Source organism: Convolutriloba macropyga, chromosome 2 (assembly GCF_964194025.1).
Source record: "Convolutriloba macropyga chromosome 2, txConMacr16.3, whole genome shotgun sequence".
In the NCBI taxonomy this organism is placed as follows: domain Eukaryota; kingdom Metazoa; phylum Xenacoelomorpha; order Acoela; family Convolutidae; genus Convolutriloba; species Convolutriloba macropyga.
This window is the reverse complement of record NC_134469.1, coordinates 37,566,626-37,583,200: the sequence shown is the minus strand read 5'-3', so window position 1 is coordinate 37,583,200 and position 16,575 is coordinate 37,566,626. Positions and strand designations below refer to the sequence as shown.

Below are 16,575 nucleotides of genomic sequence, written 5' to 3'. Positions count from 1 at the left end.
CGAGTCACGTACCGTTCAGCATCGTCCAACCTGTTTAAATGTCATTATAATGAACACAAAGCCTCACAATTACATGAAAAACACGATAAATTTTCACAAAAACAGTTAAATACTCACTTTGGAAAGTCTACGATTGGCTCACAATGGTACCGATACTCATTGTCGATGAATTTCCCCATGCACTGGATCAGTACAGCAGGAGCGGCGGTTTTAGCATTGATAGAATGCCTGTAACACACCCAGCGGCCCCCCATTTCCTCAGTATACTGCCAATAGATATTGACGTTGCATCCGAGGAAATAAGCCATACCGACAAACTAAACAGCAAAACCTTAAATAGTATCTACCTACACATGCGCGTACCAGAATCACCAAGTATTGAAAAAAACTTTACCCAGAACTCGGCCAACGACCCATTATCTTCACTCTCAGCAATCTCATACTCCGACACAAAGTACCCTAACTGGACCTTTACAAGTTCAGAGAACCCAGGCGAACGCATCTTGGCCACAATAGCCAAGCGCAGAGCGCAAACATTATGCTTGGGAACCTTCTTGTCTGTAACACACCGAACAAATGTGAATTACAGTAATAAACTTACTGAAAATTGCGACAAAACACAACAAATACCTGACTTCCGACCAGTTAATGTGTAGTACAGAGCACTGAGAGCACACAGACCACCAACTTCGGCCCTCACACCAGCCGCACCAAGCCATTTTGGAGTTTTAAATGACACTATGTCCACATACTCAGCATAAATGTCATTGTAAAACTCGTACCCCAATTCTGCACACAAGTTTGCACGAAGATTTGCACGGAAAAAAGTGCACTGCACCTCTTTGCCGTGCATCTTCTTCACGAAACATGGCACACATTAACGATTAGCTCTAAACAATAAGCATACACCACTTCACAACTACTAATACATGTAACAAACTAAAGAAAACCAAATAAAAATATAAATAAATATAAACATATGCAATTACCTTTCAACAGCGGCTTGCAATCCCCCCATTGAACGTGGAAAGAAGAACCCACCAGCTTTCAGGCGGTCGACTTGTGACCTCACACGAGTAATGTGCTTTGCAGAAGCACTGAACCCGACATGAAGCGAAGCCAACTCCTGAGACAATCTGCTGAGTAGGAATTTCCTTCTCCTGAACTTGCATTTCGCTGCCCACTTTCTTTTTCCACCTTATACATCAACACCTCCCCATTTCACGACCAACTCTGAAGTCCCCACATTCTTTGACCCCAGTACCATATGCTCTGCTTTGTCCCGATAAGCTCGTCGCTCCTCAGATGTCCGAACAAATGATGGATACATCCATTCAGATTGAGACAACGACTTGCTTCGCAAGAAAGTCAGAAAATCCTCATACTGGGCAACATCCATGACTAGCAATAACTATCTGAAGATTCAAAAATTGAGTCACACTAGTTATTAAGCAAGCAGAAAGTTAAAGTGTTAAGTCAAAAATGAACAATCACAAGAATGAAAACACACAAACAGAACAAATTATGCAATAAATGCCAAGGACGTTTAAATACCATGCTATAACGACCGCTAATAACTAACAACACATGCCGTAAAACACAATTGCTCTGAACACACAATTACACCCTTCACTAACATTTACTTATTCACTACGCCTCTCTAATTCTTCCTTTTGTCCCCTATCCTCAATCCCCCCCACAAAACAAGTCTTGCTATATTAATTACTACCATATTACTAGCACCATGTACGAAGTATATTAGTAGCACCAGTCAATATTACATCTAAAACTACATTATTACAGTCAGTCCCAATAGTCCTTCCACAGTTAAAATTAATATTAATATTACACAATATTACAACTATTAATTTAGTTAAATAAAATAAAAATAAATAATAAGTCACACTGAACCTTCCTCGACATCCTCCTCTGATCTTCCCACTTCCCTCCTCCTCCTCCTTCGATTTGCCCACACTCCCAACAATCCAGATACTAATGATAATAATAAAAAGAATACTAATATAATAATAATCCACCACTCAGTCCCACCACCACTCCCACTGTTAATAACTACATTATCTACTGCTGTCATGTTACACTTCGGATGAATCAATCTTGACCAGTGAACAGCGTTCCTTCCAACAAACCTGGTCCCATTTGTGCAACATCCAATAATTAGAGAAGAAACAGTGATATTAAAGCACATGGTGCAATTTTGTGGTTAAAATATTCTGAAAATCTCGAAAAAACATGAAAAGACTGCATAATTTCGACCCCCCCAACCACTATCCCCATCATCACACACCCATCATTCGACCAAATAACCACACTTCAACATGTTTAAACACCATATTTAGTAGTAATATCAATAAACATACACATCAACACATATGATCACAAAATAAAGTACACCTGAAATGAACAAACATCACATAAACAAGTGCCATATTGAGAAAACTAGAATTAGAAGCCTGAGTACAGTAAATAAATGAACAAATAAACACCGGAAGACCAAAGAGAACCAGTTGAAACACTCAGAAGAGCCACATCAGTAGAAGATTGTCCTGAAACATAGTTGATATTATTGAAATATGAAAATGATACTCACAATTGTGTTGAATCTCGTACTTTTCGGCCCCACTTTTGAGAATCCGATTAACACAGAAGCAGCTCTGGATAAAGGAATCATCTTCCATAAGGAAGGAAAGATCCTAATTACCGAAAAGTTCATTAACGTGGAATTTTTAGTACCGTTTCCTCGTTATAATTTCACGATCAGACAACAAGTAGAGACTCTACTTAACGAACTCTCACAGAAATGGATAACAAAGTCAGAGTTTTGTAATATGACGTCCAGTACCACGTATCGGAATCAGACACAGGCCTTCCATGTTGACTGGCTTTACACGAAGATCCTCAATGAAACAATCGAAGCTGAAATTGAAGTCCTCAAACTACGCAACGAGACCGAAAAACTCCTCACCAGAGTTGAAGAAGATCCTCACAACCGACAGAAAAGAGCCGCCCCGCTTGCTATAGCAGCCGCAGTTGCTGGAATTGGACTTTTCGGTCCAGGAATAGCAATGAGCAGCGGAGGATGCGGTGGAATCATAGGAATTTTCGGATCTTGTCAGCGAACGTCTCAAAACGCTGAAAACATCGATCGATTAGCTAACAGTTTTAATAGCCTTAACGACTATGTCATGGAAATCGGCGCACAAACCGATGAGAAATTTTTCCTAGTTGCTGACGAACTTGCAAATGTTTATAAAGTTCAAAACGAAATGCAAGAAAACCAGAACAGAAACTGGAAACTAGTTGAGGAACAATTTGGAATTGTAGACCATAATCTGAATGCACTAGCCACCTGTATGGAAATTCAAATATCACAGCAACAATTGAACTTTAACTTTGACACAGCATCCTCATTACTTCTTACTCTTTATGCAGACATAAAAAGTTACAGAGCAGCCTTATACTCTTTCCGAATTAATGTTATAAATGCAATTCCTACTCTACTTGACAAACGCCTTCCAATCTCTTTAGTACCGCGAAAATCTTTGATAAAGATCCTTGATGCAGTCCATGATAGCCAAAAGAACGCACCAGATCGTCTAACTTTGGCAGTACCCATGACTGACATACTTTCGTACTACGATGCGAAATTAGTACAAGAGATTTCAACAGTTGAAGACGGACTTTTACTGACACTAGCCATTCCCCTAGCCTCTAGCCAGACAGTGTTCGAAGTTTATCGTGCAATAGTAATCCCTATGCCTCAGAAGGACTCCGTAGGCGCCTTAAGATATGTAATAGAGGGAGAGTACTTAGCAATCTGAGAAGGACAGATGGAAACCACAGTATTGACGAAAGCTCAGTATGACAACTGCCTTGGATCGCCACGATACCGAATCTGTCATGAGACAATGGAAACCCACCTTGGATTCTCCTCGCGTCTAGCAACCCTCAAGTTTCACCACACAATCTCAGCATTGAAAGTATGTGATACAGAGAAGGTTGTGTTACCCAACCCAGAACGAGCACAGAACCTTGGATACGGAATTTGGCTCCTAACATCAGCTTCAAGTGATTATACCCTAAGTGAGATTGGTATGGACGAAAATGGCCGACACATCAATGTTCCTCATAAAGGTTGTAACATCTGTTTAATCACATTAAAATGTGGACATACAATGTTCAGTGACAACATTAAGATTCGAGCTGATTTACAAAGTTGTCAGTACCTTCCAGCAACGAGAATTAATGTAAAATAACCAGATCCACTTGTACACTTAATTGACTCAGTACCTAACATAAACGACCTTCCGAAATATGATTCCAGTACTAAAGCAAACCTTGATTTATTGAAGAAAGTTAAAACCGGATTTATTTACTCGAATAGAAAGTTATCAACAGAGTCACTAGATGCCATATCAAAGCCAATTACCACTGAAATGAAGTCATTTAAACTAGCACTAATCGACAAACTTGAATCATATGTTCCGATCAAACTTTCTCTCTCGTTAACCATTATTGTATTTATCGGAAATCTAGCTTTACATATTCTCTTCATGTTCTTTTACCATCAAGTAGCCTTTGTACGACGAATGGTACCAAATTTCATGAAGCTTAACGGAACCAATGTACCGCTAAACCCAGTAGTTTCCGTACCCAAACATCTGAAAGCAGACGTAGATACTACTCTCGCCAAACAACTCAAGCAACCGCCAACAGTCATCTCTCCAGAAGAACTTGGAACTCTCAAGCGACAAAGACGAAACTCAATGCCAGCAACCTCAACATTATCAATGAACACTCTTGACAGATTCAACACAGACGACGAATTGGACAACCAAGCTCAATCCCGAGAGGAGAGTATGCTTTAAGCTCTTGAAAGTCTTATATAAGTTCGACAAGTATTATTCTTATAACAAATTAAGTACCCCTTCACTCAATAAGCTTAACTAATCAGTGCTTTATATACTCGAAATAACTGTTCACTTCCAGAAATTAACCCGTGCTTTAAACTAGTCATTCAACCAGTATCCTTCTCCTACTCCTTCACAAAGTTAGAGCCATTATTTAACGAAATAACCGTAATTATTTTCAGTGCTAATTCAATGTCTTCTCTTAATCTTAACTTTAAACTTATGTCTTCACTCTTTACTCTGAAATTAGCGCACATTCACATCTTTAATGTTCCTTCAAAGCTCTTAATCTTGTCTTAACTTTCCTCTTTTTAATCTTTATCCCAATTTGTCTCAACTTAAACTTTGTTTCTCTTAACTTCATTAATTGTCTTTAACTTAAATGCTTTCGTTCCTAAACACTTTTCTAAGAAAACATAAATTGGGTGGCTCCAACAAAAATATGTTTATATCATTATACTCGTGCAGAATATATGTTTTATAGAAAAATTGTAAAAACCCAGTTCCTTCTCAAAATTTTCATGGAAAATTTTCATAAAGTCGGGTAGTGTCACGCCCCTATTTCGTCCCTCATAGTTACGTGATGATTTTCCTTTAAATATCCATAAATAAGTGCTATAATTTAGTTCATATTCAGTTAGTTTCAAGGCCATATGTAGCCAGTATTTCCATCTAGACCTGTAACCCTTAATTTGTTTATGTTTACGAAAAACAACCGCAGATTGACAGTTTTACTAGCAAACACTTCAAGTGCCTAAAAGCCTCAATATTTACTTTTTTGAGTTTCTTGAAGATAAATTCACATAATTAGTAAATAACTTCATGAGAGATTATGTACTTGGTGAAGTAATTATTCTGATAAAGTAGGTGCTAATACGGAACTTGTATATGTACTTAACAAACATCAAGAGACGTACAAAAGCCGGAAATTGCCCAACTTGTAGATCAGTAAATATTTGCGAAGGACCAATACAACTGAAGGCACAGTCCTGCGGAACCCACTAGCGGAAGAACACCGGATAATCAGCCTGAGGATCAGTTGGCCAGTTACTCTTAAACTTGATAAAACTTGAGAAACTTCTTTCTAATGTTACTGATTAATTCTCGCCTAATTAATTAAAGATTGAACTGGAAATTCTCTTGAAAACTTCCAAGTTTGATAGACTTTGTTAAAGCAGAAACTTAGGCTAACAGGACTCAAAATACAAGGCAAACTAGTGGATATATCACGCATCCGAACCGCTCAATAAAAGGCTATTACTAGCTAAATTTATTCAAAATATATCTGCTAAAAATCGCACTGTGAAACATCAAAATAAGTCCTTGTAAAATGGCAATTATTCAAGTTAATTACTCCTCATATAAACCACAATAACACCACGAGGAATACTATTAAAAATCAGTGCGTAACATGTAGATATAGATAATTTGTTAGTTAAAAACTCAAAATAAATTTGCATTTTTGATAATCAACGAGTAAAGTTAGCAACAAACGGCAAAGTTTTAACTACAGTGCACTCTCAGCGGACTCTGAAGTAGAAATAGCCCCCCTCTGAGTATACAAAGATTGTATGAGTGTTGTTTGGGGGTGTACTGTCGGCAAATTTAATTAAAGGGGACTAAATTAGCTTATTTCGTACTGTTTTTGATGAAAAAGGCTAAATTTTGAAATGTTTATCCAGATTTTTTGACCAAAAAAAATTAAATCAAAACAATCAACAATGCTTGTTCGTCTTCAAAAATAAAATCAACGACACTAGTTTTGAAAATTATAACAAATTTTAGCAAAATTGACAAAAATTTAGGCAAAAATTCCGGAAAATGTGAATAAAAACAACGTGAATTCACTCTTCTTTTCTCAGAAGTTTAAACCTCGATAACTCCCTGTAGAAAACGAAAATTTAAAAAAATCTTTTTAATTCCATATTCTACGCTGGACGAGCTTTCTAATGATACCAGTCTCAACTCTCTACGATGAATATATCGAGCGGCGAAAATTCACGGAACAAAAAAAACCCATTTGAGTATATAGTTCCTCCCCCCTCAAGAGGGTCGGAACAATGATTTTTTGAAGACATAGGGCTGGGAGAAGTGGTTTCACCCAGTGTTGGGTAGCGGTATTTTTAAATTTGGTGCTTTGAAAAAGTTAAATATGAAATGACTTTGCGTTCAGTTATTGATCTCCAGTAGTACACAAAACTCGGAGCATATTACAGGGCTCTTTCACTTGAGATACTATGCTTGAAATGTGTCTTGAAAACAAAGATTTAGTTTAAAATCAGAGTATCGTTTCTTTGCGCACCTAATATTCAGTCTGCTCTTATTCATCTGCTTTAACCAGAGATCTCATTAGTCTAATCCGAGGCTGCTGTCTTGCAATCCGCCTGCTATATTTTGTTTTTGATACTACATACTGTTTCTAGATGGCAGGTTTTAAAATGGCTGATTGGAAAATCTTGGCTCTATTGTTGTCACTTGGATATTGTTGTTGTGAGTTTTAAATGTTACTCAGTCACCTCTTTTGTGAGTCTGCCAAAAAATGGTCTTTAGAGTTGTCAGCTGGTTAATTACAGACAAATGGGCAAAAATGTTAAACAAAAATGAAAATTTAATGTTTTCTTTAAGTTTCTGTCGTCTAGGTTTAAATTTATCGATGTTAAACTTCGTTGATGTTTTTTAGCGGTATGGATTAAGTTCCTTCTGGTTCATAAAACACGAAATATCCATCAAATTTTTTTTCAAGTTTTTGAGTAGAGGAGAAATTTGACAAGAAACAGAGTGCTCCGCTTTATTAAGAATAATGTTCTGCAAATCTGAAAAGCCATGATGTTCACTAGGCATTTTTAGACCAGGGAAGTGTGAAAAACTGAATCTAAATTTATTTCATTCCGGATGGAAAGTTTCATCGATCGGACGTCCAATTGGTTTCAGGAACTTAGCATAAAACAAACCAACAGTATTAGAACAATTGCTAGAAATTCGAAACCTGGTAGTATTAAAAATTGAAGATTTACGCTCTAGGCTCTGGTTTTCTGCGTCAAGTTTTTACAAAATCCATGCAATTTAATTCAACTTGCTTTTTTAATTAGCGTAAATTAGCGTCAAAGTTGCAATAACCCAAGCAATAACCCGTGGTCTAAGTTACAATTTGTCGTGGTCAAAATTTTTGAATTTTAATGTAATGGTTACGACTGTTTTCTCAGCGAGGAGTGTTGCAACATTCTACAACGGGCAGACTAATGGGAGTCCTGCTTTAAAATTACTAAAAGAAACAGTAAATAGTTCACAGGGTTTTCTATTGACTTAGATGTAACCTGAACAAAAAAAAGACGACCAGCTCTTGTATTTGATTCGCCACTAGATGTAAGTTGCCTCTATTGAAATGATGTAAATGAAGATTAATCCAATTTTAGGAGGTGGAGTCTGGGATGTATAGGAAGTTGGCTGAAGAGTATTCCAAATTGAAGGCGCATTACCAAGTGTTAAAGAAACTACTGGTTGAGACCAGAGCGGAAAAGGACTCTCTTCTTGGAATGGTGAAAACCAAAGATCAAGATATCAGAAAATTGACACAGGAACAGGTAGGTGAATGATTAAGAGTTTTCAGATATAGAAGAATATGTAATTTGTAATTTCGGAATCGGGATTAAATTTAAATTTTTTGATTCACTTGAATTTTGCTTTCGTAATACAAGTAGATTGATAGGAACCTTCCTGCGTATCGTAATTCAGCTTATCTGTGTTATTGAGTTTAAATCTGGTTTTAAACAACCTGCTCCAAATTTAAAACTATTAACGATTTTAATTGTGCAGAAATTCGTGTTCGAAAATTTGAGTGGAGATGAAATCATTGAAAAAAATAGGGAACGTTAGTTGACTTTCTCGCTTCTAATAAAAATTAGAATTGCCAATTCATGGTTGTAATTAGGCCATGAAAATTGACGAGCTAATAATGTTACAGGAGAGTTTGCAGTTTGTGAACGGACAGTTGAACAAGAGGGTCGAAGTTCTCCAGTCGAATTTGAGCGAAGCACAGAAAAACGACAAGAAGAAAAGGGGAAATGTGGCTAGTGTGGGTGTAGGTGTCGAGGAAAAGATGTCAGTTTTGGAATCAGAGTTGATGTTGAAAATAAAGGAAAACGAAGAGCTACATTTTACAATCGAAACCCTTCAGTCCGAACACCGGAAACTAGTGTCTGAGTTGACGGAGAAAGTGAAAAATTATCAGAGCAAAAGTATTTTGCAATTGACAACAGATGCCACTGAGAACCTGGAAAACAAATTGGTCATTGAAGACCTCAAAAAGAGCAATGAGAAGTTAATTGTGGAGATTGAGGAACTTAAAGAAAAGAAGAATTGCGCCGAAAGTGAGGTTAAAGTACGCTCTGTGTCTGTCGAAACAACAGAATATTATCCGAAACAAATAAACGGCTTTCTTTCTGCTGCAACTGATCACTTTGAAACTGCCAGCATTGAGAGTTCAAGATTCAGTGATGCAGCTTCAGTATCGGCAATTGGAGCATCTAGTCGGTCATCAAAACATGTAGGGGAGAAGAGAGCGGAAGACGTGTATGTGAGTTTGGGGGTCATTTCTGATCAGTTTTTGTCAGGCTTGTCCACATGGCATAGCTACGAAGCTGATCGAATGACAGCTTACGGAGAGATAGATCCAACTGACAATGATGTTGCCAAGTAAGCATGCATTCTGTGTCTTGCATCATTTTACTGGTAGGTTTTCGTAAAGTATTAGGAAAGTTACACGCTTTTTGCTAAAACAAATAATGTCAACAATATAACCAAAAACCACAAGCTTTTTCGTACCATCATATACCGTGGAACAGTTGATCATGAGTTTAAGTTGTGATGTGTAAATCGACTGTTTTCAAAGGATAAATAGCGAAATTTTAAGTTAATTTTTTTTCGCGTCTTAAGACTCTTGAGAATGCATGTACACTTGTGTTTTAGTTCACACGCCTCTCTTTCTACAACCATAAAAGAGTCAGTGGCCAACTTTCGCCAGTTTGCATTGGCAATGTCCACATCAGATAGTGAGAAGACCACGAGCGAAGCCTCCGACAGCAACGGGAGACTATCCTTCTCACTTTTCCTCATGCCTTTCCTTCTTTACCTATCAGGGGCTGTGCGACTATCGAATGAAACGAGAAGTTATTACGAGATAACAGAGAGCCAGCGACCACATGTCACAGAAGAGCTCCGTTCTAAGAATGAACAGGTTGCTGCGCACCACACTGAATTGTCAAAGTGTTTTAAACAGTTGCACGATGTTCTGTCGCTCTTCCCTAATTCTGAACAGGCAGACACATCAGGGGGAGCTGCGGCGACTTTCATGCAACAACTCAAAAATGCACTGGTCGCTCTTAGAAACGAGCTGAAAGCCATGTCTAAAAGTTAGTTTAAACGAAAACCTTTAAATGAAATTTTTTTTTTAATTTTAAAAAGTGTAACTCATTTGAGTGTTTTCTTGAAATAAATAACATGCTTAGTTGATTAGTCAGTTCTATTGATATATAATTTCTAGTGCATTTTCTGGTATAAAATGTTCGAAACTATTAGTTAAAGCTGCAAGCTGAGCGTAGCTATATGGCAGTAATCTTGTTAATTGCTCTCGAACGAAGTTTGAAGCAATTATTGTAAACGTTTTTTTATGCAAAATTTCCGCTTGAACGTTTTACGCTCTTGATTTTTTGCGTGATCTAAATTTCTTTCTTAATTTAAATTTTAAACCCGCTGAACTCAATTGGCGGCAGTTTACCACTAAAAGTTAAATGAAAGGTGCGTCAAAATTGGTGTCATTTTTTCACATTAAATGTTAATAGCGATATATAATAACCCCTACAGACATCATAATACTTCAGATGCCATTTAGAGTACAATTTGATTAATGTTTCCCCCTTTTGACAGCTCGTTTGTATAAGACTTCTCGAACCCTCGAAAAACCCTCACAAATAATTGTCGCTCTAAGTTTAGATATGTTGTGATCAAATCAGTAAGAGATTAAGAGCAATCGCTTATGTTTTGTAATCGGTCGCGAACGAAGTTCGAAGCATTTTTTGAAAATTTCGTGGTCTCGCGCACTGTCAAAAATTGAATTTCAATTTCAACTTGGTTTTAAAAATCTTCCTAATTTTGATCGTATTTGTAGTACTTGTCTATACAAAAATATTCAAAGATTAGATTAGCTATTTTTTTTTACCTGATTGGCGTGTGAAATGGATTTTCTATTTTAGTTTCTCGCATTGTCAAAATTTTTTGCGTTCGTAAAAAATCACCTTCACCCCTGAATTAAATCTCACCGCCTGTCCCTCAAGAGCAATTCGTCCGACGTTAGCCGGTTTATGTTTTTACTACCGGAAGAGGTGTATTTGTTTTATTGGTAATATTTTAACCAGAAGCACTGTTCCGGTGGCGTTTTGAGCTACAAGAGAAGTATTTTTTCTTGTGCTACGTTCAATGAATGACTTTTTAAAATTCTTTCGTAAACTAAAATTACGCTTTGATTGAATGGTGACAGTTAAGTGTTTAGCCATTTTTTAAAATCTTGCTTTCCGTGGTGTTTTCCTTAAACGTGTCTTGAGTTTGTACATATACTGAACACATTAACTAAATTTCTAATTAATATCAATTGTTGTTTCATTTTAGTTCATTGTTTCATCCTTCAATTTAACCTGAATTTCTCAATTGACATGATTAATTGCTCCCAAACGAAGTTTGTAGATATTATATTATTGCTACCGTCTTTTTTAAGACTCTAAGGGGATTGTTGGTATTCTACAGGTAATTTCGAAATGAAGTAATTTTGTTTTAAAGTTGACCTTTGACCTGTTTTTGATCAATGAATCCTGTTTTAGAGCGTTGACTTCTGATTGCCCACATAACAGTAGCTTTCATACTATATTTTTTTTTAATAATTAGGAACTGGTAATTCTCAAGGCCAAAAGGTCACTTTAAGCAGTTTTCTTCCCATAACAGTCCCTTCTTCACCCAAAAAATATCTTCACCCAGTCACCTCCCCACGTCACCCCCACCCACCTCACCTCCCTATTACTCCTGTACTCACCCATCTCACATACTACCCCTCCCACTTAGCTACCTACCCTCTCCCCAAAGCTAACTACCCGTTGCCTAACTACCCTCAAGCTTCCATTTCCACCTACCTAGCCTTGCCTGCCACCAAACCCTTGAACTAAAAATTGAGTAATCAGGTTTTTCACAAAACTTTTAATATTTTTTTATTAGTCAGTTCTGTTATTTCTTTATTTTGATGTTTTTACTTTAGGTGAGCTATGAAGTCTTCTTTTTTCAGCTAACCTTTGATTTTTACCAATAATTTGTTCTTTCAATCTGCGAACTGACTTTTTTTAGTAATCAGTGTATATGTTAACGGCCTCTGATTTAAGCAGACGTAGCGGTAGAGTTTTTTCAAGTGTTTTCCTTTGAGCAGTTTGTACATATACTAAACACAAACTATTTTCAAATTGTTTATTAACTCCAGTCGGGGTTTTGTTTATGTCTATTGTTTGATCCTTCATTTTTACATAAATTTCTCCGTTGACATAATTAAATGCTCTCACACAAAGTTTAGCATTTTTAGTGCTTCGGTCTTTTTACGACTAGAAGAGGAGGAGTGTTGGTATTCTGCAGGTGTTTTTTGACTTGTTTTGTCTTGTTTTTGAAGAATGAATTATGTTTTAGGACTTAGGACGTTGACTTTTGATTTCGAACATCAAACTTTGACAGTAGCTTTTTACTAATTCATAGTCATTAGGAATTGCTGGTAATCCCTAACATCATGTAACATTTTGCGACTCTTGAGTAGTTTCCAGTTTTCTAACGGCTGTTCTGACCCGGTAGAATCTGACCCGTTTGACTTTTCGTCCTCAAAAACAGGGCCAACAGGTAAGGCTGGAAAAGTGTTGAGTTCTCTTGGAGCCTTATGGATCACTGGTCTCGAAGTATTCAATTCGCCACTTAAACACCCTCCCAACCTGCACCCACTTCCTCATCCACTGCATCTCAATGCTCAACCCATCCCTCCCGTTTAGCTAAATCTAGCCTCACAGAGCCGCCAACTGCTCGCCAGCCGTTTGAGAGCGATTCGCCCGACGTTAGTCAGTTGTTTGATTTTTTGTCAGCCCCAGTACTTGATTCTCATTTTGTTTAGTTAATTTAGTTTCACAGCAAAGCCTTGTCTTGAACCACTTGATAACTGCGATAACTGCTGTATGGTTGATCCCATTTAGAGAGCAGTCGCTCGGTTAATCACAGCAAAAAGTTTTTTTGTCGTTTTTCCATTACGCCATCCTCGCTAAAAAATAAACGATAATGCTTTGGTGCCAAGCCACTAGGTACTTTTCTCCTCAGCACAGCCTTCAAGGACATCTTAGGGATTTCTCTTACTGCAAAATTTGGCTTCACTGTCAGTGACGCGAATATCAAACTAGACATTGTCCTAAGTGCTGCAAACTCCCCTGATGAAAAGATCTCTTAAGTGCCGAGCTGTTTTCGGCATGCTCACGAATTCCAAGATCTTTCTGCGCATACGGCCACGGAAGACATAGTCTCCCAATCTAGGAATTATTATCTGTGAGGTATTAGTCGACCTATTTTACAGGTGAGGGCATGCTGAATGTCAAATTGTACCACGCACGCGTCCTACTTTAAAGGAAGATTGTTGTGTAAATCCATATCGCTGTGACATTTCTGGATTCTTCCTTGGATGGACAAGTTCTTCCTCTCAGAAATTATGGCTATTAACCATCACGAAGTGCCATTCTTGAAGTGTCCGCTCGTTCTTTTTCTGATTCAAATACATGTTCTTTTAAGTGATCGAATAATTGATGTTTTTTCAGCATCTGACTCTTTGGAACAGAGAAGTTTAATGCTATAAACGTTCACTTTAAGCGCCTATATATTGAACTCCTATCTGTTGAGGTTTACTGCTATTATCAATCTTGAAGTGGTTTTTAGTCATATTAAATTGCTCAACACCTTTGTGTGGGGTTAGATATCCTGAGACCACCATTTTTGCTGATAAACTCAATTAGTTCAATTCAAGGTATCTGTTCCTGAGACCAAAATTTGTTTCTAATTGAAAGCTCTAGCGGCGTCAGCAACTGGCCATAGCCACGTATTCTCTTTTCAAGAGTTTTTACTCAGCTTGGACTGACTTAGTGAAAACATGGCTTCGTTCGTAAGGACATTATTGCAATGCGTGACTGTTTTGATCCCCTTAATCCGTTCTGGAGGCTTTTTGGTCTAACTTTTTGTTAATTTTTGTTTTTCTAGAGAGCTTCTCCGGACCCGCCTGGGATTTTGAATTCTTTTTTATTGATAATTCAATTGGGGTTTGGCCTTAAGAGGCTTAGATGTTCAATAAATTTATTTCATAAAGGCAATTTTAACATTATTTTTCTTATTTGGTACGATTATTCACAGCTATGAATAGTCAACACTGTCTTATTTTGACAGGAAGATGACTAATCGAATTACTGAACGTTTAAAGCTTAATAAGGAAATATTGTTTTTCTCCTTAAATTTTTTAAAAAAATATTTCGATGTGTTTTTTCTTACAATGTGTTCCTAAAATTCTAGTTTTTGACTCCTTTTTTGTCAGAAATATATTTATATATATATATATATATATATATATATATATATATATATATGATGAGTTTTTGCTATGCTCTTTAGTTTTTTTGTTGTTGCCCTTTTGAGTTCTAAAACTTCCTGATTTTAGACTTTCTTGATTTAAAAAATGTTTGCTACTGCTTTCATTTATTACATTTCTTTGAATTACTTAAGATATTTATGACTGATATATTCGATTGAAGGTGCTGATACTTTTCTGAAAAAATTTTTGGTCAGAGTTGTAATAAATCGTTTATGCTTTTTAATTGTTGTGCCTACTTTGGCTTTTCCCTGATTTGAAGGGGATTTTTATCAAGCATATCTCCAACAATAGAAACAATTATGATTTTTTTATCTGCTGTTTTAACTGTTTTTCAACATTACCAGATATGATTCTTATAGTGAAATATTGTACATTTTCAGGAATTCAGTTATTCTAATTCATGAGGAATAAAGATTAAAATCTGTATAACGGTGACAGTCTTATTCTCAGCAGTCTACTAATTTTGTGCACCTTTTTTCTACTTTTTGTGCAACGAATTTGTTTTGCTGTGACCAATTGTGCCAATTTCAAGCAATCTCAAATGAGCAGAGTCAATATCGAGAAACGCAATCAAAAGTGGAAACAAGATGAACCCATAAAACCTAGCTTGCGATGCCCGTTCTTTGAACTTTATTTTACATAGTCTTAGTTACTATGTCCAGTGCTTATTGCTAATGATGCCAATCTCTGTACCTGTCATCAAGAAAGATGAGTATGCCTACGAAATGAAGAAATCGCGCGCAGTTTTGTCTTAGTAAAAAATTCCTCTCGTTAGGACAAGGGTGAAAATTTTTATCAAATAATTTAGTTATTTTTGGCGGTGAGGCAAAGAATAACTCTCTCAAGACAGATGAGAATTTCTTCGGCTTCATGACGTTTGTTTTTCAGAATGGAAACAGCGTTTCGAAACGCTGCCGGAATTCTAGCTATAATTTTTGTTTCCTTGTTTGGCGTTCATTTTTATAGCTGTAAGCTGAGCGGAGCTATATTGCGGTGCTCTTGGTTTTTTACAATTCAAAGAATTTGAGTTGTATTGGGGCGCTGTCTTTTTTTAAAGATCTGTTCACACATTTTCATGATTTTTGAAGTCAAATTGTAGTGATTTTGGTCACGCGAAACAGGAAAGGGAGCGAAAAAGCGAGTGGTTTTGCGGCGTGAAATTTTTTCGCTCTAATTTTAAAGTAGAGTGAGAAAACGGTGTTTGAACAAAAATTCTCTTTCTCGCTAGTGGTTTTTTTTGTTCACATTCGGCAATCTCACTTTGGTTTTTACTGTTTTTTTTAGTTTTTTGGACCGGATTTTCTAAATGGTTTTGCCAATCAATTCGTAGTTCATTCTAGGCCTAAATTTTTGTTAGACCCAAATTTATATTTCTCGCTAGTGGTCTTTTGTTCTCACTAGTGGCATTTTGACATTGATTTTCTGTTTTTTTTTGTTTTTTTGATCTGATTTTAAAAATGGTTTTCCCAATTCACTCATAGTCCGTTCTAGGTCTAGTTTTTTGTTTAGTCAATGCAAATTCTTTGAATTGTACGTCAGGACTTGTCCTGCTATGTTTTTTTTGTTTCGTCGTCTGACGCTCTTTTTTCGTTTTACATTTGTTCACACAGCAAAGCTGTAAAGGGCAAATTTTCTGAATGACTTCTTCCTCTCACTAACGGCATTTGCGCGAGTGACGTTATTTCTCACTCGCTTTAGCAAAAGTTTTTAGGTTATTTGCGTGATTATATTTTGATCATACGTGACTTACCTCACTCAATAAAATGACTTCTGCACTTTAAGGTCAAAGGAACTCATATGTGCAGTAAAGGTCCCTAATAAAAGGCTTCTGCGGAATGAATTTTAACAAGCTTTATTAATTTATCGCTGAATGTTTTTTACCTAGTTTTTTTGAGCGGCGTCGATTTTTTTTTTCAATTTAGATCTGTATCTGTTTCTATCTCTATTATATGGCAC

General features: G+C 36.7%; 2 protein-coding genes across 3 annotated transcripts in view; both read left to right on the top strand.

Moving 5' to 3' along the window:
* LOC142358640 (uncharacterized) overlaps positions 1-16,575 on the top strand; it is a 478,284-nt gene that overhangs the window by 399,633 nt on the left and 62,076 nt on the right. The window lies entirely within an intron of this gene.
* Positions 1-16,575, top strand: part of LOC142358639 (protein phosphatase 1 regulatory subunit 21-like) — a 169,268-nt gene that overhangs the window by 134,099 nt on the left and 18,594 nt on the right. The window contains exons 3-5 of the mRNA XM_075410102.1: positions 8,342-8,509; positions 8,890-9,620; positions 9,894-10,336. Of these exons, the coding sequence (XP_075266217.1) occupies positions 8,342-8,509; positions 8,890-9,620; positions 9,894-10,336 (1,342 nt within the window). The remainder of the gene's footprint in view (positions 1-8,341; positions 8,510-8,889; positions 9,621-9,893; positions 10,337-16,575) is intronic.